This window comes from Myotis myotis, unplaced genomic scaffold (genome assembly GCF_014108235.1).
Source record: "Myotis myotis isolate mMyoMyo1 unplaced genomic scaffold, mMyoMyo1.p scaffold_m19_p_8, whole genome shotgun sequence".
NCBI lineage: Eukaryota > Metazoa > Chordata > Mammalia > Chiroptera > Vespertilionidae > Myotis > Myotis myotis.
This window is the reverse complement of record NW_023416390.1, coordinates 40,414,756-40,436,196: the sequence shown is the minus strand read 5'-3', so window position 1 is coordinate 40,436,196 and position 21,441 is coordinate 40,414,756. Positions and strand designations below refer to the sequence as shown.

The following is a 21,441-nucleotide window of genomic DNA, read 5'->3' as shown; positions in this document are numbered from 1 at the left end:
TTTCTCTTGCTGCTTTTAAGATTCTCTCTTTATCTTTTGCTCTTGGCATTTTAATTATGATGTGTCTTGGTGTGGTCCTCTTTGGATTCCTTTTGTTTGGGGTTCTCTGCGCTTCCTGGACTTGTAAGTCCATTTCTTTCACCAGGTAGGGGAAGTTTTCTGTCATTATTTCTTCAAAAAGGTTTTCAATATCTTGCCCTCTCTCTCCTTCTGGTACCCCTATAATTCTGATGTTGGTACGCTTGAAGTTGTCCCAGAGGTTCCTTACACTATCTTCATATTTTTGGAATATCTTTTCTTTTTTCTTTTTCGGTTGGGTATTTTTTGTTTCTTTGTATTTCAAATCTTTGACTTGATTCTTGGGATCCTCTTTTCTGCTGCTGGATCTCTGTAAATTATTCTTTATTTCAGTCAGTGTATGCTTAATTTCTAGTTGGTCCTTTTTCATGTCCTCCATGGTCTCACTATACTTATTGAGGGATTCATTAAATTTATCGGCGGTTTCCATAAAATTCTTGAAAAACCTTATAAACGTGGCCTTGAACTCTATATCCAATCGTTTGCTTTCTTCCATTTCTGCCATTTGTGACCTGTTTCTTTGTCTCCGCATTTTGGCAGCTTCCCTGTGTTGATAGAGTGGCCCTGCGCGCCAGGTGTCCTGTAGGGCCCAGTAGCTCAGCCTCCCCAGTTACCTGGGGTGGACACTCTTGGTGCACTCTTGGTGCCTTGGTTGTTGTAGAATCACTGGGAGGAATTGACCTCCAGGCCAATTGGCTGTGAGAATCAGCTGTGTCTAAAGTGGGAGAACTTCTGTGCTGAAGACACCCTTCTGGGGCAAGACTTGCTTCAGTGGGGCTTTGGTGCTCACTGAGTCTGCTCCCTGAGTGTGTCCCTTATGGATCTGAGGAGTTGCAGTCTGGATGGTCCCCCTCTGACCACTGGGTACAGTGGCTCCTGGATCTAAGGAGGTGCTAATTCAGCCTCTGCCTGAGGCCACACAGCAGGAGCCACAAAGAGGCTCAGCTGTGAAGCAATGCAAGCCGCTGCGGGGCCTTGGGCCTTCTCTTGGAAGTTACGGGTCTGCCCGGCTTGGCTGCAGTTAGGTACATTCACATGCAAAAGCCTCTGCCGCAGCCTGGGTGGGGCGGGGTCTCAGGGAATCCAAGGGCGGATCAAGGAGCTATGGCTGATTCTCCTAAGGAGTCACGGGTCTCAGTGACCCGTTAATTGCTGCAAGCACCTCTGAGGGAAAGCCGCCTTCAAGTTCGCCCGCTGCCGGACAGACCAGCTTCTCCCCGTATGAGTCCTGGGTCCCCAGAGACTTCCCGGAACCGGAGTTCAGAGCAGTCGGGAGCTTGTGATTCAAAAAGACAGCCGCGTCCTCAGGTGCCACCCCCTTTCCTCGCGCGCGCGAGCCGCCGTACCTCTGCACTTGTACCTCTGCACTTCACCTCTGCAGCTCCTCCGGCTTTCAGCGTGCTTTTCTTTCCTTCTAGTTGTAGAATTTACACTCAGCCAGCCTTTCTGTTGTTCTAGATGATGTTTGCTCAGTCCTTTGCGGTAATTTTCAATTGTTGTGTGAGGCGACAATTTCCCGGTGTTTACCTATGCCGCCATCTTAGTTTCTCCCAGACCTTATTTTTGATCGTTAAAACTGTGCTGCAGGAGGTAAGCTAACAATAAACAATTCAAACCACCCTAACAGAAATGCTTAAGGGAAGATGAAAATCTCTTTCAAATTAGTTTCATTTTCTTTTCCATGTGCAGGACAGTTCCAATAGTTCCTGCCAAAGAATCAGTTACTATTAGAGACACAAAACAAACAAAAAACTGATAATGAGGGCAAGGGGATCAGTTACTTATCTTCTTTAACCCATGACTTTTTGATAGTCTCTCTTCCAATTACCAAAAATGCACACATAGACAGAGGTGTTTTCAACTATAGTTGAAGGCCTCAGGTGACAGGTCTAATGTCTACTTTGATTTTGAAGGCATGTTAGCATTAAAACAACAATATTAGTTCCCATCGCTGTTTTTCTTATTTACTGTAGGGAAACCAATTTCCATTATTTTGCATCAGACGATCTAGTCAAATGCACTCTGTATTTAACTAGGCAATAACCAGACTTCAGATATTCATTTGCTTCATTAGGTGGTAAAGTATTATGAAGCATTAAAGCCATGTCACTGATGTTTGTACCTGAGGATTTGGAAGCAGAGGAGAAAAGAATCACTGCCAAAATGTGGATTGGGTTTTTTTAGATGCATTCTGAGACTGATCTCATTATTGGCTTGTTATTTTGGACTCTATCTCAGAGATTCCAGGAGCACAATTTTCTTCTGTGGAATTTGGAAGCCTTCCATGAATTACTGACGTCAACGGGAAGATGTTAGTATTCCTTAGCAAATTATCGAATCCCAGTATTCTCTGTTGATGGGTATCAGGAAAGCTAATATATTATATTATTTGTCATAGGCAAAATTTGTTATTTTGTAAACAGCTTTACAGATCATCTATCTCCCTGTCTGGAATCATAATTTCATGTATTTAATTATTCTGACTTGTGTTAACATATTCCTCTTCCAACATTTATATTATAAGAAACTTGGCACTAAGGACTTTCCTTCCCAAGATTGCTTTCAGCTCTTGTTTGTGTTTAGGTAGGCTCTTTACTTCCAACTATTTGATGGTGGAAAGCTGTTTAGTCCCATGAATAAAATCAGTACAGTGGACATCTATGGTCCTAAATTTTATTTCTAGCATTACCTTTGACTCATTGCTGGGAATCCTCCCAGCTATGGGGAAAAAGTCTTCTTTTTTTTTCAGGAAAAGAAACAGACCAGTCTAGTGGCCACATGCATCTCTGCCAAAGATATGTAAGGCGTGGTTTTCCCAGTATAACTTTGGGATGTACCTTGGGTGGTGGGCAGCCATTTATATTCAGAGGGAGAGAGAGAAGAGAGAGAGACTAACTTACAGGGCTACTTAGAAGTAGGACCAAAGCTTGACATTTGAACATAACCTCCCCAATTCCTTGTTTATGTAGCCTAATACATTGCATACTGAAGCTTTGACCTAAACTTTGGTTGTTGGGAGAAAATGAGAGTTAGAAACTATCATATTGATAGGATAAATAACTGCTGAATTATAAAGGATGTTTTAATCCTTCCAAAGTGTGCCATTTACTGTATTTGCTTATGAGTCTCCCTACAAAAAGCATTAAAATTAATAGGGCCCCCTTGCTTCTCTTTGGGGACTGAAGGATGGGGGTAGAGGAAGGAATGAGTCCCTCTCCCCGGCCAGTTTGCAATGGTAGCAGTATTGAAGAAAAAATAAAAGCCAACAACCTCCAGCACCAGGGGCAGGAAAGGAAAGGAGCTCAGGGTGTGGAAGAAGATACACAGGCAGCCCCAGGGCGGAGCAGACAGCTGGAGTAGCAGCAACTGACTGTCATACAGTGGAAGGATGTGAGGTCAAAGTAAGGCAGAGCCTTTCACGGAGAGCACACAGCTTTGTTATCGGTCCTATCACTGCTGAGAATGTAGTTTAGTTATGGTGTGTATCGCCCAGCCCTCTTACCAACTGATGTGGGGGCTTAAATAATTGTGCCTAATTAAAGCGCTATTAAGCCATCAATCCAATTGAACAATACTGTGTATAAAAGTGACAAACTAAGCTTAAGGAAAACGTAATCAACTATAATAAGAATAAATTAGGTAAAGAAATAGCTAAAGAGTGGAGAAAGTTCGGGAGAGGAAAATAAATTTTTAACTTTATCATACAGATAAAGTTGACCTTTTTTTTGAATAAACTCAGCTGGATACCAAGCCATGAAATGGCATTTATTTACCATTCACATAATAACATTTTAGAAAGATTATCTAGTAATTTAGAGAATCGGTGTGGGATCCAGTGAATATGTAGGGTTTTATGTGCTGGTGATTATCTGGTAAAGCTCAGAGTGACCACCAACATGGAGTGAGATGGTGAACCTTTGAACACTTACTGAGTGCTTGCTGAATGCTAAGCTATGCTTTAAGCAGTTTTACATATATAATGTTGTTTATATTCACAACAAATCTATAGATAGCTATTATTATTATTATTTCCAGTTTACAGAAAAGGAACATGAGGCACAGAGGCCAACTAACTTGCCCAAATCACATAGCCAGTAAATGTAAAAGCTGGGATTGCTAGCCATGCCATCTGCACCAGACTACCTCCTTTAGGACCTATGATATGTAGTGTCATTGAACTAAATGGTGGTTAGCATGCATTTGACTTAGGAGGTGTTTCTATTGTTTTCAAAATCACGATGATTCTCCTACAAACACCTCAAGATACTTTGCATTTACTCTAATGTGGCTTAGAGTGAATTCTAGAGACAGCTTAGGTGCTAAAATAAAATTTTGTGATAAATTTTAACCTATAAGGGTTTGAAAGTCATGTATGTTATTGGGCTGAACTATTGAATACCAGTATCACAAGGATAATTCATTATTTGATATGCCAGCCAATATTAGAAAGCTACATTCAAAGAAAGATTTTGTTTTAAACTCTTACTATGTGCTAGTTACTACATTAGGCACTTTTATATTATTTCATATCAATTGAAGCTGGTCAATCATCCAAGCTCTAACTCCTAGTTAGAAGGTAGTATCATTTAAAGTGTGTGTGTGTGCAAAGTTATATAGCAGCCCACCAGGTACCAGACTGGCACCCTGAGCCTGATATCATTTTAATTGCCTAGTAAAAACGAATATGGCCCTGGCTGTTTATGGCTCAGTAGATAGAGCATTGGCCTGGGGACTGAAGGGTCCTGGGTTCAATTCCGGTCAAGGGCACAAGCCTGGGTTGTGGGCTCGATCCCCCCCAGTAGGGGGTGTGCAGGAGGCAGCCAATCAATGATTCTCTCTCATCATTGATGTTTCCCTCTCTCTCTCTCTCTCTCTCTCTCTCTCTCTCTCTCTCTCTCTCTTTCAAATCAATAAAAATATTTTTTAAATGAATATGATTACATATGGTTACATAATTATATATGTGGTATAAAATCTTGCAAATGTTAATTCTATTTCTCTCTTTCCTCTACAAAGATGTGTATCTTATAAGTATATGTGATCTGAGGGTAAAAACAGATGATCTGCCCTGTCTTACTTGCTATTCCTCAATGTCCTTGACATTGTCTTATACAAAGAGACTATGAATAACTTAGTTTTAATTTATCTGTTTGTCTCACTTATGCCTGATTGAAGCAATTGAAAAAAATTACATTCATAAATCTTCTTGCCAAGATAATTAATTATGCACAAAATACTCCAAGCTGCTTCTGATTTTCATTAATGAAACAGCAGATTATGTGCAAAATAAGATGCTGCTGGAATTGGAAAAAATGGTCAGCTACTCATCTCTCAAAGTAAAACAAGTGCACATTTTTACATCTGAAAAACAATGATACAGAAAGAGCATTCTGTGATCATATTTATCAGACTATCATATTTCAATTAAGATAGAAAAATATGTGGTTTTCATTTGTTTGTTTTTTCCTTTGATTGATATAAATCTTAAATTGTCATTGTTCTGGCCATTCAATTTTCTCCCAAAGTTAAATTAGCTAAACTATTATAGTTCAAAAGCATTAGGCCATAATAGCTTAGACACAGAGCAGCACTAAATGCGTCTTTTAAATGGCCCTTATGAGAGGCAATACATCAGACATTTAGACAACCACATTATTACTCATCAGTCATCTTTGCTCTAATTTTCTACTTACTTTCCCTTTTTCTTAAGTGGTTAAAATGATTGACAAAATGAGTACTTTATTCATGCAAAGTTTGACAGCTCCTATATTCCCTTAAAATAAGTACAGAACCAACAAAAAATATTTGCCCTTCGATGAAGTATGTGCCTTCGTATCAACTCAGGTTCCACAATGTTCTATCAGGTAGATCATCCAGGAATATGATTATCAGAGAAGCCAAATTACTAACAGAGTCACACCCAATTTGGTGAACCTGCTGCTATTCTTCACCATTGCATCATCAATTAAATTTCAGTATAGAGCATTCAGAAAAGCTAAAAATTAGGTAAGATAATTATGCTTGTGTCTACCTGGATTTTAAATTATTTCTTTGTTCACATAATTATAACACAGTAAGCATTAATACTTGTTTATAATATTAAGAAACTAAAGAGACTCTACTTCCTCAACAATAAGATATTCTTTAAATTGCCCTAATTCAAGCAGTGAAATATTATGCCCATTAAAATTACCTATTGTACTTTTGACACAAGAATGTGTCTATGATTTTTTCAATTTAATAAAAATAGGTAATAATACAGTATGCTTAGGTTAATTCCATTAGTGTTTGCTTGCTTATTTATCCATTTCTTTAATGAATGTGTGTATGTTCCTATGACAGTGCTCATCCTATATAATAAAACCCTAATATGCAAATCAACCAAACAGCAGAACAACTGGTCACTATGATGCGCACTGACCACCAGGGGGCAGACGCTCAACGCAGGAGCTGCCCCTTGGTGGTCAGTGCACTCCCACAACAGGAGCGCCACTCAGCCAGAAGCCAGGCTCACCGCTGACGAGCGCAGCGGTGGTGGCAGGGGCCTCTCCCGCCTCTGCAGCAGCTCCAAGGAATCTTTGGGGGTCCCAGACTGTGAAAGGGTGCAGGCCGGGCTGAGGAACACCCCCTCTACCCCCCCAGTGCACGAATGTCGTTCACCAGGCCTCTAGTACTGTATAAAGGTCTAAAAGGTGGCAGTATGTCAAATGCTCATAGCAGTTACCTATATGGAAGTGATCTCACCTACATTTTAAACAAATGGACATTAAGTCACAAGCAGAAAAAATATATCTTTCTGTTTTGAACTATTCATTGAGTACCCATTGAACAAGTATGGCTAAGATTATAAAAGTGACTTTTATTTGATCCATCAAACTCAAAATAAATAACAAATTACCCTTTAATGCAAGACCAGTCTTGACCAGCTTGGTGGTAGATGGAGGTACAAGGGGGAGGAGAGTGATATGTGTTGGGCTTTCACTATCCTTTTCAGGCATGCTGCCCTAAATTACTAATTATACTATAGCAGTTAATATGAGCCAAGTAACATTCTAACTACTTGACAGAGAATAACTCACTTGATAATCTTAACAACACTTTGAGGAAAATACTACTATAGCTACATTTTACAGAAAACTGAGCCTCTGGGAATTTAAATAATTGCTCAGTTACTCATCTGGTAAGTGACAGAACCAGGATTTGAACCCAGCCAATAGTCTGGCCCCAGGATCTGTGTTCTCATCAGCCCACAGAGACGGCAGTTACCTTTACTGATGACTCCAACTGCTGTCCCTGGTGTTAGCAAGAGAAAAATGTAACATGGGCGTTTTAAGATTAAGAACCTAAATTTTATATTTAAAGAAATGAATAATTTATTTATTGACCAATTTTATTAAAATTTAATATTTATCCTTATCATTATTGTTGAATTGATTTTGGCTCAAGATTGTCAGGAATGGAGTCCAAATGAAAGCCTAGTTCTTTTAACCACAAGTTCATTCTGAAAGCTTTAATATACCTATAGCAGCCTCTGACAATGAGACAATAGGAAGAGGCCTTGGCCCAGGAGAGGAAGGACAAGAAAACTTGTCCTGAGGCTGTTGTAATCCTTAATATTTACACAAATGAATTAAAAACTTACATCCAGACAAAAATTTGCACATGGATTCCTATAGCAGTTTTATCCATAACTGCCAAAACTTGGAAGCTACCAAGATGTCCCTCAGTAGGTGACAGGATAAATAAACCATGGCACATTCACACAGTGGAATAGTATTCAATGCTAAAAAGAAATAAGCAATCAAGCCATGCAAAAGCATGAATGAATCTTAAGTGCATATTTCTAAGCAAATAACCCAATTTGAAAATGCTACACGTTAGATTATTTCAATTATATGACATTCTGGAAAACACAAAACTATGGAGTTAGTAAAACGATCAGTAGTTGCCAAGGATTAAGGGGAGAGAGGGATGACTAGGCAGAGCACAGAGGATTCTCAGGGCAGTGGAATTATTTTGCATACTACAATGGTAGATATATGTCATTACACATTTTTCAAATCCACAGAATGTACAGAGATGAGCAAAAGTAGGATTATAATTGTTCATATAGAAACTAACATAATAATTAATAAATAAGACTACAAGAATAAACACTGTGTTTCACATAATCACAACTATAAACCTACTTTTGCCCACCAAGAGCGGACCCTAATGTGAACTATGGGCTTTGGGTGACGATGCGTCAGTGTAGGTTCATCGATTATAGCAAATGTACCACTCTAGTGCAGAATGTTGATAATGAGGGAGATTGTGCATGTGTGGAGACAGGGGGTACGCTGTGCCTAAAGTCTGGGTAATGTGTTCTAATAAGCCTGCAAACTCATCATCCTCCAACCCCAAAGCCCTCTAACCACTGAGCGTCCAGCCATAGACAAAGGTCATATTTCTTAATTGGTACCAGACCATTCTTCTAAGAACAATATTTCCGTTTTGCACTGATAGACTTTTTCACTGACATTAATAGCAATCTAGAACAATTTAACACTATCATGCCCCTCCCCAACTTTGAAGAAAATTGCAGTTAACATTTCAGAATTTCAAAGAAATGTATCTAAAAGTAGTGACCTGGAAAGAAGTCAGAAAGAGAATCCAACAATAGTCATTTCAAAACTGCCCAGTGGTACTCTCCCATTTATGAAATCAATATTTTAAAGAGAGGAAATAAAGATATTTGTTGTTATATTACCTGCTTGGAAAAAAACAACATAGTAGTTTGGACCAAAGATCAAATAATTTAACCATGACAACTGAGAAACTGTCCCAGGAATAGCTAGTCCACATAACAACCAAACTTCATTAGCTGAGGGAAGACATCATCAGTGCGCCTTTGGATTACCTGATTTTCTTGTTGGTCCCACTGACATATCTGCAGAACCTGACTCAATTCCTGCCGCTGTTGCTTCAGGTACTTGTCTAGTTGCCGTCTCCTGTCTTGTAGAAGTTCAAGAAGACTGTCGATCTTTAGGCAGCTACTACGAGCTCCCTGAATCAACTCAGGATTTACATTAGGTCCATCACACTTGAATTTTTCTATGAAGTCAGTGAGTTGTTGACTTTTGTTTAAAAGCGCTAGAGATCGTTCTAAGAGTTCTAGAAGAAAGTTAGAAAGAAAACAGAACAATGATATGAGCAAGCTTTTAGATAGTAATATTTTTGACTCTTCATATAATTTAAAATATATATAACCTTTATACTAAAATAAGGAATTCAAATGTATAAACATGAAATGCCTAATATGCAAATAGACCGAACGGCGGAACAACCAAACAACCGAAAAACCGAACAACCAGTCGCTATGACGTGCGTTGACCACCAGGGGCACACACATAACATGGCAGGTGTTGGCCATGGCAGGAAGGTGGAGCAGGTGAGCGGGGGTGCCAGACCAAGGTGGGGTGCTGGTCGTTGTCATCGAGGTGAGCCTGAATATTCTTTGCTCCAGCGCACCATGGTCCCACTTGGCACTTGCACCTGCTGCTGGCGCCCGCCCTGCTCTCACCCACTGCAGACACCGGAGCCACCACTTGCACCTGCTGCCAGCACCCAGCGCCAGTACTGATTGCTCAGCGCCATCAGTGGGTGTGAGCAGCGGCTGCCTGCTCTGATCGCCCCTGAGGCTTCTCCACCTCCCCCTGTTCCTGAAGGGTGATCAGGGCATCAGCTGCTGTTTGCACCTGCTGATGTTTGCACCCACTGCTGGCACCAGGCCCCAATCACTCCACACTGTTCCCAATCGCTCTGTACCATCAGCGGTGCAAGCGATAGGGGACTGGGGGCCGCGGCAGTAGGAGCTGGGTGGAGGCGCGGAGGATGGGCCGAGACCCACCCCTGTGCTCACCACAGCCTCACGGCCCACAGTTCCTTACAAGGTGCACGAATTTTTGCACCAGGCCCCTAGTCTGCCAGAACAGGTTCTTCTGTGGAAGGAAAAGAAACAACTGCAGAAACAAGGTGAAGACAGGTTACAGAGAATGTGCCCATCGAACAGAAGGGTTTTAATTTGTATAACCTGAACATAATAACCAGTATGATTAATTATAATGCAATATATATTACACACACACACACACACACACACACACACATACACAAAGCATGGGCAGGTGGCAGGGTTTCCATAGGGTATTTCTTTTCTTTCTTTCCATAACTAGCTCTTACACACTAGACTTTTCAAATGAGAAAGGAAAGTAGGTGCTTGCATACTGACAGTGGAATAAACCAACCTGCTCTGGTCCCTACAAAATAAATATAATTAGCCAAAATTTCCATTTGCAATCTTTTTCTGGTTTCTGTTTCAACTCCTGTCAAAATAGTATAACCACTACCACAGTATCACCGGGAATGAAGCCTCCTGGGCCCAAATTAACTTGTAAAATGTACCCAGGCTAAAATCGGTCTGTTACTGCTACCAAGATGATCATTAAAGTGGGTAAATTGTTCCCTCTGTCAGTTCCTTCAATTCTTCCTCTGTCAGTTTCTGACATTTTACTTTTATGCTGTTTGTTTTTCTGACTATTTATTCCTTCAGTTGATCATACAAAGTGCTGCATTTTTTCTCAGGCTACACTATCTATTCTAGATATACCATGACCTTCAGGAAATACAAAATCTCTATAGTGCATTTATTTTAAAGATTGTATATTTTTTTTGCATTTACAAAATCTTATTTTCTGACATAATACCTTGTAATGTGAGGCTCTTAGATACTTAATAAATTTCAATTGTTTGTTTTGATTGTCATACTAAAAAAAGTAACATTAAAGTATATTTGCCATAATTATTAAGTATAAATAGCAAATTCAAGATAGATAAATGGGGAATGTACACAAGTTAAGTGAATTTATAGCTTTATACTCATCTTTCCAAATGAATATTTTCTAAAACATATCAAGGTCACAGTCTTAGCATTGAGGTCATGGGTGATGTTTCTTCCTAATACCTTTTTAAATATTCCAAATATTTTTCTGTGGAGTTGTGTTTCTTAAACTCATCCAATGAGCATTTTCAAATATATACAAAAGTAGAGAGAATAGTATAATGAATCTATACCTGAAAAATTTAAGATATATAAAAAATCTCAGGATAAGAAAGTAATATGATTGTTCCTTTGAGGAAGATTCTTCAGAATTATGTTTATTTTAAGAAGGCAGTTGGAAAACTAAATGGTGCATCATTTGCAAGCCACCTAGTCTGTGGTATTTTGTTATAACAGTCTGAACAGACTAAGTTAGATATGAAGTCCTTAACTTAAAATAAGAATTTTGTCCTTAAATAGGCATTTTAAATCAGCTAATCTTAATCATATCCCACTGAATTAGCTGTTTGGCAAATCTCATCTATCCCCATTATATGAAGCCACCACTGAGGATATGAATTGGGAGCCTGGTCACAGTCCCCTGTAATCCTTATGCCTCAGTTATTATATAGAGAAACACACAAATGCCACGAGAAACATGTCATCAGGGTGGCAGAATATTTTTTCATCACAAAAATAAACTACGTTCCCTGTCCTCAGCATGCATTTTCATCCATCTCTTCAGGTTAAGAGGAGGCCAGTGGACACCTGCAGACTGTATCAGCGAAAGGCAGGACACGGGTCCTGCTGTCAGCCGGATGCCAGGGCACTGCAGTCCAAGGCCTGCACGCCAAGCTCCCTGTGCCACAGACCCAGGTGCCTCTGAAGGAGCCAACAACAACAACAAAACAGCATTAAAGCTACTCTCCCCTTCCAGCTCCAACCCAGCGTATTTATGGAAAATCCCACTTCCTCCACCCCTCTGGATTGCCTCAGTACTGAACCTCCTCAGCAAAAGCATCCATCACTGTCCGGTTTCCAGAGGTCAGATTGCTATGTGATGATCATGTTGGTCACATGAAGACTGAATGGAGACCACAGACTGAATCTCAGTGATCTGGACTCAGACTCACTTTCCAGTATCCGAAGAGGAATTGTTTGTGATTCTGTCGGCCCCCTTTGGACCCATTGAGATTGCTGTTCCTGTACAACAAAAGTGAGCAGGCCACTGCTTTAGGGATGTTCTTTTTGATGCTGTTTATAATCCCTACTAGTGATAGGTCCTAATGAACAATAATCAGTTAAAATTACATGTCTATGTGTGGTAGCATCTCATCAAAATTTACACAGGAAAGACTGAGTTGTTTAATTTTTGAGTTTTAGAAAAGTAATGATCTAGTATCTAGAGTCCCTTTGGCGGGTGATAGAAACAAAAAATCTATTTGTGGCTTTAAAAATACCTTTTGTTCCTGTCCAGCATGATCAAGCTGGTCAAGCTAGAAGCTGAATTAGAATTATGACAAATGAGTTCAGGAAACCATCCACTCCCACCCAGTTCTATTTGGTAGCAATAATTAGAAAAATGCATTAGGAAGGAAAGAAGTATTGTTCCTATCTAACCTGCTTTTACAGAAAGATTCCAGTAAACAGCTACTGTTCCACAAATGGCTTCCATACTAGAATTCTGTCCACCCCAAATTCTGGTAGAAAAGGGCTAGCACACAAATTGTTGGTTAACCATTAGACTATAGTTGTTCAGAGGGAATTGAAAGTCTGTTTTATTAAATTGTTTTAATCTGGGAAATTTTCACTACTCTTTTTTTCCCCCCTGTTTTTATTGCAACAGTGAAAGAGGGATTTTCCTTATTCAGAGCTGTTATTTAAAGTTGACCTCAATTTACTGTCCCTGAGAAGAAACATGTACTGAATTCAACCATTTATTTGACCAAGAAATATTTCTTGAGGATCCACCAGGAACCATCACCTTGCCAGAAGCTGAGGATACACAGATGAACTCAGTAAAAATGGCCCCTGTCCTCAGGAACCACATCCAGAAGACTGAGAACTCCCAGAGTTAGCAGGATCCTTCAGAGGCTGGCCCTCTACCATCTCCTTAGAACCATTTACAACTACTTCTTTCTTGCAGAAGATGACCAAGAAAAGAGCTTTCGTTTACCTTTCTTGGAATGAGCTAAAGTATACACAAACAGATAAATTAAAAATATATTGTCCTGTCCAGCCAGTGTTGCTCAGTGATTGAGCATCGACCTATGAACCAGGAAGTCATGATTCCATTCCCAGTCAGGGCACATGCCCGGGTTGCAGGCTCGATCCCCTATAGGGGGCGTGCAGGAGGCAGCCAATCAACGATTCTCTTTCATCATTGATGTTTCTCTCTCTCTCTCCCTCTCCTTCCCTTTCTGAAATCAATAAAAATATGTCCTACATAAGCATTCTCACATTAACATCTCTATTTTAAAAGCTCATGTGAGGAACAAACATAAATCTTGCCTTTGGTGTGATGTTCATGAAGCTGAAGAAGTGACCTTAAGGACTCGGCAGTCTCGAACTCCTGGGTGTTCTGGAGGAACTCTTCAGCTTGGTCAATTTTAATAGCAAACTGCAACAGAAACACAGGGGAAAGACATTTGAAAAGCCAAAAATCAATATGCCACTTTAATTATATGAATTAATGGTCTGGATGACTCTGTATGTGTTTGTGTGAGGATGTGTGTTTATGGAGCACGTGCTGGCTTAGGGTGCTTGTGTGCGAGTGTGCATTCACATGTAGTCAACTTACAAAATACCAAGGCAAGAACTTTTTTCTCATTCTTTTGCATTCCTCTTATACCTGGAAATATACCATGTATGCTGAAATAAGCCAACTTGCTTACTCTTCAGATGTTTGTTAAAATTTTCAACTAAAAGTTTTGTGTCCTATGTAATGAATATAGCCACTTTTAATATTATAAGGCACTTTGTACATGAATTACCACAAAGTTTGCTAGGAGAAACCAACAGAAGTTTGGCTAACCAGTGGTGACATAATTATAAGTAAATTTAACCTAAGAAGCCATTTAGAGGGAAGGTTGCAAAAACAGTTTTTTTCCTCTATAATTAGACCTAGAACTGAAAAAAGCAAGTTTCAAAATAATACATAGTCAAATCCTATTTCTAAACTTGATCTTAGCCAAAAGGCCAAGAAGCAATGTCTAATCCTGTTTTATACAAAGCAAACTATATATATATATGAATGTATATATATATATATATATATATATATATATATATATATATATATATACTTGTACACAAAGTGGTCTGAGAAGATATACACCAAATGGTTACATTTATGAGAAGGAATGGGATTAGGTATGGGTTAAGGAACGTAAAAGTTTAGTTTTTACATCTATAATTTGTAATTTTGTTTGAATTTTTATAAATAATTTTATGCATTATTTATATAAATAAAATAAGATTTGATGCAGCAAGGATGAAAATTTTCTCCTCCATTTCAAAAAATAAAGAATAGCAATTTGACACCCTAAATGGTGAGGAATATGACTGATCTCTTCTTCTGTGTTTCTCCATGGAGGAAAGAGAAAGGGCAGATGCTTGAAGTAATATTAAAATCCTCAGGAGACTCATCTTAGAAACAAGCTTTAGAAAAGGACAAAACATCCTTGGTTATGCTATTATAGCATTTCATAGTAGCAGACAAAGAGCTGGTTTGTTTTAACACTAAAATTCAAAGGTAATTATTATACTTTATTAGAGCATTTAATCAACATGTTCTCCTTTGGACCCAGTGTAGAATAAACCCGTCAAGGCTAAGCATCATGTAGAAAGACAAAAGCCTATCACAGTGCTGGTCTTCCTTTTCAAGATTTTTCCGAACTGTCACTTTAAATTTAGAGGTTTTCAATATTTTTATACAACTATTTGATTAACAAGATTTGTGGTATGCCTGGCCAGCATGGCTCAGTGGTTGAGTATCGACCCATGAACCCAGGAAGTCCCGGTTCAATTCCTGGTCAGGGCACATGCCTGGGTTGCAAGCAAGATCCCTAGTGGGGGGCATGCAGGAGGCAGCCGATCAATCATGCTTTCTCATCATTGATGTTTCTATCTCTCTCTCCTTCTCCCTTTCTCTCTGAAATCAATAAAAATATATATATTTTAAAAATCCGTGTTATGATCATTACGATAACCCTATGAGACCCAGTTATAAACGGCATGGAAAGATGAGAGACTAATGAGCATGTCTCCTTTGGAAATACAGGGCAAGCCGCCGCCACCCTCTCAGAACCTGACGGGCACCTGCCATTGTCACTGAGGGACAATGTCTCTAAATTGAAGCATTATGTTTGAGAAGAGAAAAACCTTTCTGATGGTTAAGGCTAGAAGCCAGAAACTGTCCTTTACGATTGTCAACCATGCAATAAGAAATCACGTGAAGTTCTAAAGAACTCTTGAATGCACACAGTTCAATGAGGGCATCCACCCACACATCATTTACATCTCTAATGCATTCCATTTCTAATAACTGATTTTAAAGGCATTCTTTGGGCAGAAACTTCAAAGAAAATTAAAAAAAAATAAAAACCCTCTAGGTGATTTCTTTTTATTTCCTGTAGAACATAACAAAAAGTTTTGGAGTGACTATATTTCAGAGCTTGTTACGTTAAATTTTAAAAGTAAACAATTTTACTCAGAAAAAAACTTCCCGAATGTACTGTTAAGTGTTATCTCCTGTATATTTTATTTTCTTCACTTTTCTCCTTTCTGTGGCTTGTACAGGATAGAAATGGTGATGGGGAAAATTTTTTTGAAAACCCTATTCTTAATGTCACTCTCTCTTTTTTTAATCACTAATGAAAATTGCCTTGGCATTCACAAGGAGCAGGGAAGATCATGTAGGAGTTTGCCTTAAGCTAAGTATGAAGGTGTCCACAAAATTGGAAGCGAAAAATACAAAAAACAATTAGCCATTTCACTAGGAATCGGAGTGTGTGGTTGAATTACAGGTTAACTTATTACTTCTTTTTATTTCATGAGTACGTAAGAGTCATCTCTCATCATGGAGAAAATCAGGAAGCACAAATGCTACTACACGGTGAGAAACAAATATTCCGCCTCGTGTTTAAAAATATATTTTCTTGTGCTAAATGAGCTGAATGTAAAGGGCAGTTGGCACCGATACCCACTTACTTAGATGGAATAAATCAAATGTATCTATAATTTGACCTCTGTGGGTATATTTCACCTGGTTATTTCTTTTCAGAAAAGAAAATGGTGCATAGAACTTTTTACCAAGATGATCTGTAAAATGAATTGTGAGTTGGTCTTCTGAGTGCAAATTGTGGAAAACAAACTTTGAGAGTTAGAGGTTTTTGTTCCTCCTTCTAACTTTTAACCGAGTTCGTGATGCATGAGATTGGCTACCCCAATTTTCATGTTCTATTACTAATCTCCTTCCTTCATTATTTTGAATTTAAGCCCTGAATTTCCAGGTTGGAAATGTCATATTTTTCAAAGCTCATGCTTTATCATAATGAAGCAGAGCTCTCACATCAAAATGAATGTACTGCTACTTGACAGAGAAGTTAAAAGTGAAATTTCCAATAACTGTCTCATACCAAACATAACATGTCTTTTGATGTTGTTCTTTGAGCCTCACATTTTGAAATTAGGAACCTCAAAAAAAATGCAGAATTTAAGAAAAAAATCATAGGGGGAAATGACCTTCTTAGGTCCAGGACTTTTCCCTTCCCTTACGTTTTAATGAGTTCAAGCTATAGGAACTCAAAGATATGCCTTTAAAAGTACTTTATGAAATGCTATGCTTACAAGTCAGACATTCTGTGGAATATTTTGCAATTCCCTTTGCATAAGCAGAAGTTTTAATCAACAAATTTTAGTCAATAAGAACACTTTCCACCACCATTTCCTATAATCAGGGGAAATCATTTGATTTAGTAATTTATTAGTGTTTTCTACACAAGGAAATATATCATAATGACTTATAAGTAAGAGTTCCCATTTTCACGTAATATTTTACTTAATTTTAATGGACTATCCTTAGTTTTTAAATGTTTGAAGGCCTACATTTAAAATATTTATCTTCTGACAAACAAAAAATTAGATGATATATATGTACATATATATATATACACATATATACACACACATATATATATAATATCTTGGTTATTCTGCTGTTTTTTGCAATGTCTATTTGCAGAAATAAAATATTTTCAGGAGTGCTATTCATTTGCTCTGTTATAGAGAAGGGAGACTTTAAAAAAAAGAATACAAACCTCCAAGGCACTTTCAAAAAATTCAGAGGTCAACCTGAGGAGCTCCCTTCTTCTTTCAAGCATGGAGACCAGGGCTGCCCATGCTTCGCCCAGGGTGCTGGCCATGGCATCGTACACCTGACTCTGATCCTTATTCTCTTCAGCTGTCCTGTCCGCTTCCTGCAGGAGCTCCCATACCCGATCTTCCAAAGCCTAAGTCCAAGGGAAAAACAAGGTATAAGGCAGAGGACAAGTCAATGTAAAAATACAGCATCACATTTTAAACACTTGGATATTTGAAACTGTATGTGGTCTAGGACGGTCTAGAAGAGAATTTATAAACTCCAGCTGCTATGCAGGCAGGCACATCAAGCAGGCAGGAGGGAACAGTGGAGATTATGGTAAACCAGGGAGCATGCCAGGCTAAAGGCATTCACATCAATTGTTCAAACACTAACAATTTATCAAAGGTGCACATCTACATTCCCAGGGGTACAGAATATTGTGTTAACCTCACATTAAAAAAAAAAAAAAAGAAAGCTGCCCAGCCTGTGTTGCTCAGTGGTTGAGTGTCAACTCATAAACCAGAAGGTCACATGACAGTTTTAAACATGTTGGTGTTTAACAACAGAGCATTAAAATATGTAAGTAAAAACTGACATAACTATGAGGAGAAATAGACAAATCTACCATTAGAGTTGGAGACTTCAACATTTCTCCACCAATAACTAAAATATCCAGCAAGCAGAAAATTATTGAGGATATAGAAATAAACAACATCCCCAGTCAACTGAATATAACTGACATGTATAGACTACTATGTCCAACAACAGAGAAATATACATTCTTCTCCAGCTCACGTGAAACATTTACTAAGATAGACTATCTGCTGATTTTTACCTAGGCTTTTTCAAATGAATTTTACTTTTTTAATTTATATCTTCCTATATGTTTTGAATTTTTTATGAAAATATATTATTTTTATCATTGGAGGAAATATGATATTCATTTTTGCAACTATGTAAAAGAGACCTATTCAGAAAAACAAAAAGAAAACATGCCATTGCTATACTGAAATAGTGAACCCGAGTTATTTCCAATTAAAATTCTAGAACAGTTTTTTTCCTTCCTTACACTTTCAAATTATATCCTAAAACATAAACACTTCAACTGTATTATTATTCCCAGCTATTTGCTGTTTCTTTCTGTAAAAGGATCGTACCCTCATGCCTTCTAACATCAGACTTGTCCATGTGACTTGCTTAGACTAATGAAATGTAAACAGTTTTGTGTGCGACTTCTTAGCAGTTTTAAGAACCGATGAGGATCCTATCATGAAGATATGCAAAACTGAATTGTAATTGCCATGAAGCAAACATGTAATGTAATAAATAAAATCTGTGACTATGCGCCACTGCTGTTGGGGGATTATTTGTTACCCTACGATTGCCAGATAGATTGACAAATGTAAAATCATTTGTTAGACATTATATATTCAAGGTTCTCTTGTGCTTAATACAGAAGGAAAATAATTCACAATGCAACAAACCAAAATATCTAGACCAGAGTCTGACAATTTCATAGCTAAATCAAAAAAGTCTCTGGCAGATTGTGTTAGACATGCCAATGAGTTCTTCAGAGACATCCACTGAATATGTGCCATCTCTGTTCTCTTTGGTCTTTAGGCTAAAACAAACTAATGATTGTCTAAATTGCCAATAGAGATCACCAAATGCATATACTTTCTGTTTTTTAAAAAATATCTTTGTATTGATTTCAGAGAGGAAGGGAGAGGGAGAGAGAGATAGAAATATCAATAATGAGAGAGAATCATTGACCAGCTGCCTCCTGTACACCCCACTGGAGATCAAGCCCGCAACCCGGGCATGTGTCCTGACCTGGAATCGAACCTGGTTCATAGGTCAGCACTCAACCACTGAGCCATGCCTGCCAGGTGCATTTTCTTTCTTATACTGCTATTTGAGAGCATGATATCTAGGCATTTCCTTCCTCTGTGACAAGCTTTAGGTTATCTTAAGGGCTGATTAACTTTGTATTGTGCATGTGTTTCATTTCATACTTTTTGTCAATGGAATAACTTAGCCTCAGTTTCCACATATACTAGCCAAAAATATGTAAGGAGAAGAAAAAGATTATATTAGGAGTTTTAATTTTAAGATATGTCATTTGTATGACAAAGATTGTAGTAAGAAATAAAATTAGGAGAACTTGATAATTCCATGCTGGAGATGCAGAAGAGAATAATAAATAATAGGCAATGAATTCATTCTCGAGCAAAAAGCAAGTGAACACTTAACCTTTTAGTGATATTTTTCAGATTTGACATGAAGGTAATAAAATAAATCTGAAGTTGGCTATTTCCATGGCTAATAAGGTTGTTTCTGGAATTATTTTTTACGTAGAATTCTTTCAGCCCTCTTAAACACATATGACTTAGTTCTTCTTAATACTGTTCTTTTACCACTTAAGTGACACTTTATAAATCAGTGATGCAGAGGTTTTGGGGGCAAGCAGCTTGGAGGACTACAATACTGGCTTCCAATATTTCCCATGACCTCCAATATGAACTACAAAATGTTCTATTCTCTGGAATTCCAAGGCCAGAACATAATTGCAGAACCCTCTGGGTTTAATTTGGTACAAGTTGCACTTTCTTGGAGATTTTCTTCAAGAAAACCAGCAGACATTTTGCTTTAAGGATTGGCAGAGAACAGCTCTAACTTCTCTTGGAATTTAGATTACTCTTGGGGTGCTGGGACCAGAGGCCAAGTGCAGTTCAATGTTCCCCAGGGCCAATCCAACACCATCTGAAAATACTGGAGGAGAGAGGGATTCAAACAGAGTGAACTAGTCAGGATTCATAGAGCAGGAATATTTTTCAGCCAATCCAAAATCTCAGCATAATGATCAATTGAAGTATATTTCTGTGAGATTCCTGAAATGGAGCATGATCTGAACCCAAAGCCAAAATACAGCATCTGGGTGTTCTATATACAACACGTGGGTCTCTGTGATATGTCTTCAGCTTTGATAAAGGTGTTTGGAAGGCTTTTAGTTCTTTAAGTGTTTAATTTTCTATGGTTGGCCATGTATCATGTCACCCTATTGATCAGGCCTTCCCTTCTGAATCTGGTGTCCTACATATGCTGCCTGCACTGAGGAAATACTGTTCTATTTTATTGCCCATTGCTGAGTCCCCAACGAGATTAGCTCTTTCTCCCCACCACCACCACAAGTAATAAGATATCATCATTTAGATAGCCTGAAACACAAATGCAAGTCATGTACTAATGAGAGGGCTAGAGGGCATAACACCCCATACATGCTCAAAAAGATGATTTCAAGTCTGTAAAGGAAACACAAAAACATAAATTCTGTCTTGCTCAGATTTATGGCTCCAACACCTATCATTGGTTTTCAACAATAAATGCCCCGAAACGAGTGTTTGAAAACATGTTGAGGCATTTTTAGTTGTGACAATGTGTTTGTGTGGCTTGTGGGGGAGGGGCCTGATGAAGGACTGTCCCACCAAACAGCAACCCTACTGAGAAACACAGACTGCACTGCACAAAGTAGGGGCTCAATAAATGTTTGTGGTTGAACATGGGGAAGAGGTCTAAGAGGTTTCTTTCTCTTGAAAATCATTTAGTTTTATTTCACAGGCTGTTAGAGGAGAGTTGAAAGGCCAATTGTTTCCATCTGACATCATCTTCAGGAAGCCTCCTAACAAACCACAACACAGCACCATCCCGGAGCAGCAGCACTCCGTTCCTTTTGGAACAAACCTTTCCGTAGTTATTAGAGAAAGTTTTCTGGGACTGGACCAAAATTTGCCTCCTCATTCTCCAGATTGCAACACATCCCAGCGTTCTAATTGTGAAAAACTCCCTGACAACATCCTACACGTCTTCTATCTCTCTTACTTCTTATTTAAGAGTCCTGAAGAGTTCCTTTAAACGTGCATAGGATTTGCATACTATAAAAACTAAAAGCAGCAAGCCGGAGGATATGATTTTGAACAGTTGAAGCAAGCCTGGTGCTTCACTCCATCTCTTCCAACTGCCTCTCTCAGTTGCTGTCAGCTATAGATGGAGTTATTGTCTAAATGGAGGGAAGAAGCTCTTCCAGCTTAAAGACTATAAAAAATCATTAGGCCAAAAGATGAATTAATATCTGAAAACACAT

At 38.5% G+C, this 21,441-nt stretch overlaps 1 protein-coding gene and 1 pseudogene across 3 annotated transcripts in view; both read right to left on the bottom strand.

The window, feature by feature from the left end:
- CCDC141 (coiled-coil domain containing 141) overlaps positions 1-21,441 on the bottom strand; it is a 166,458-nt gene that overhangs the window by 116,331 nt on the left and 28,686 nt on the right. For all 3 annotated transcript variants that reach the window (XM_036320595.1, XM_036320596.1, XM_036320597.1), the window contains exons 3-5: positions 17,257-17,448; positions 13,448-13,556; positions 8,978-9,231 (exon numbers count right to left, since the gene is read on the bottom strand). In XM_036320595.1, the coding sequence (XP_036176488.1) occupies positions 8,978-9,231; positions 13,448-13,556; positions 17,257-17,448 (555 nt within the window). The remainder of the gene's footprint in view (positions 1-8,977; positions 9,232-13,447; positions 13,557-17,256; positions 17,449-21,441) is intronic.
- LOC118662380 lies at positions 13,991-14,146 on the bottom strand (annotated as a pseudogene).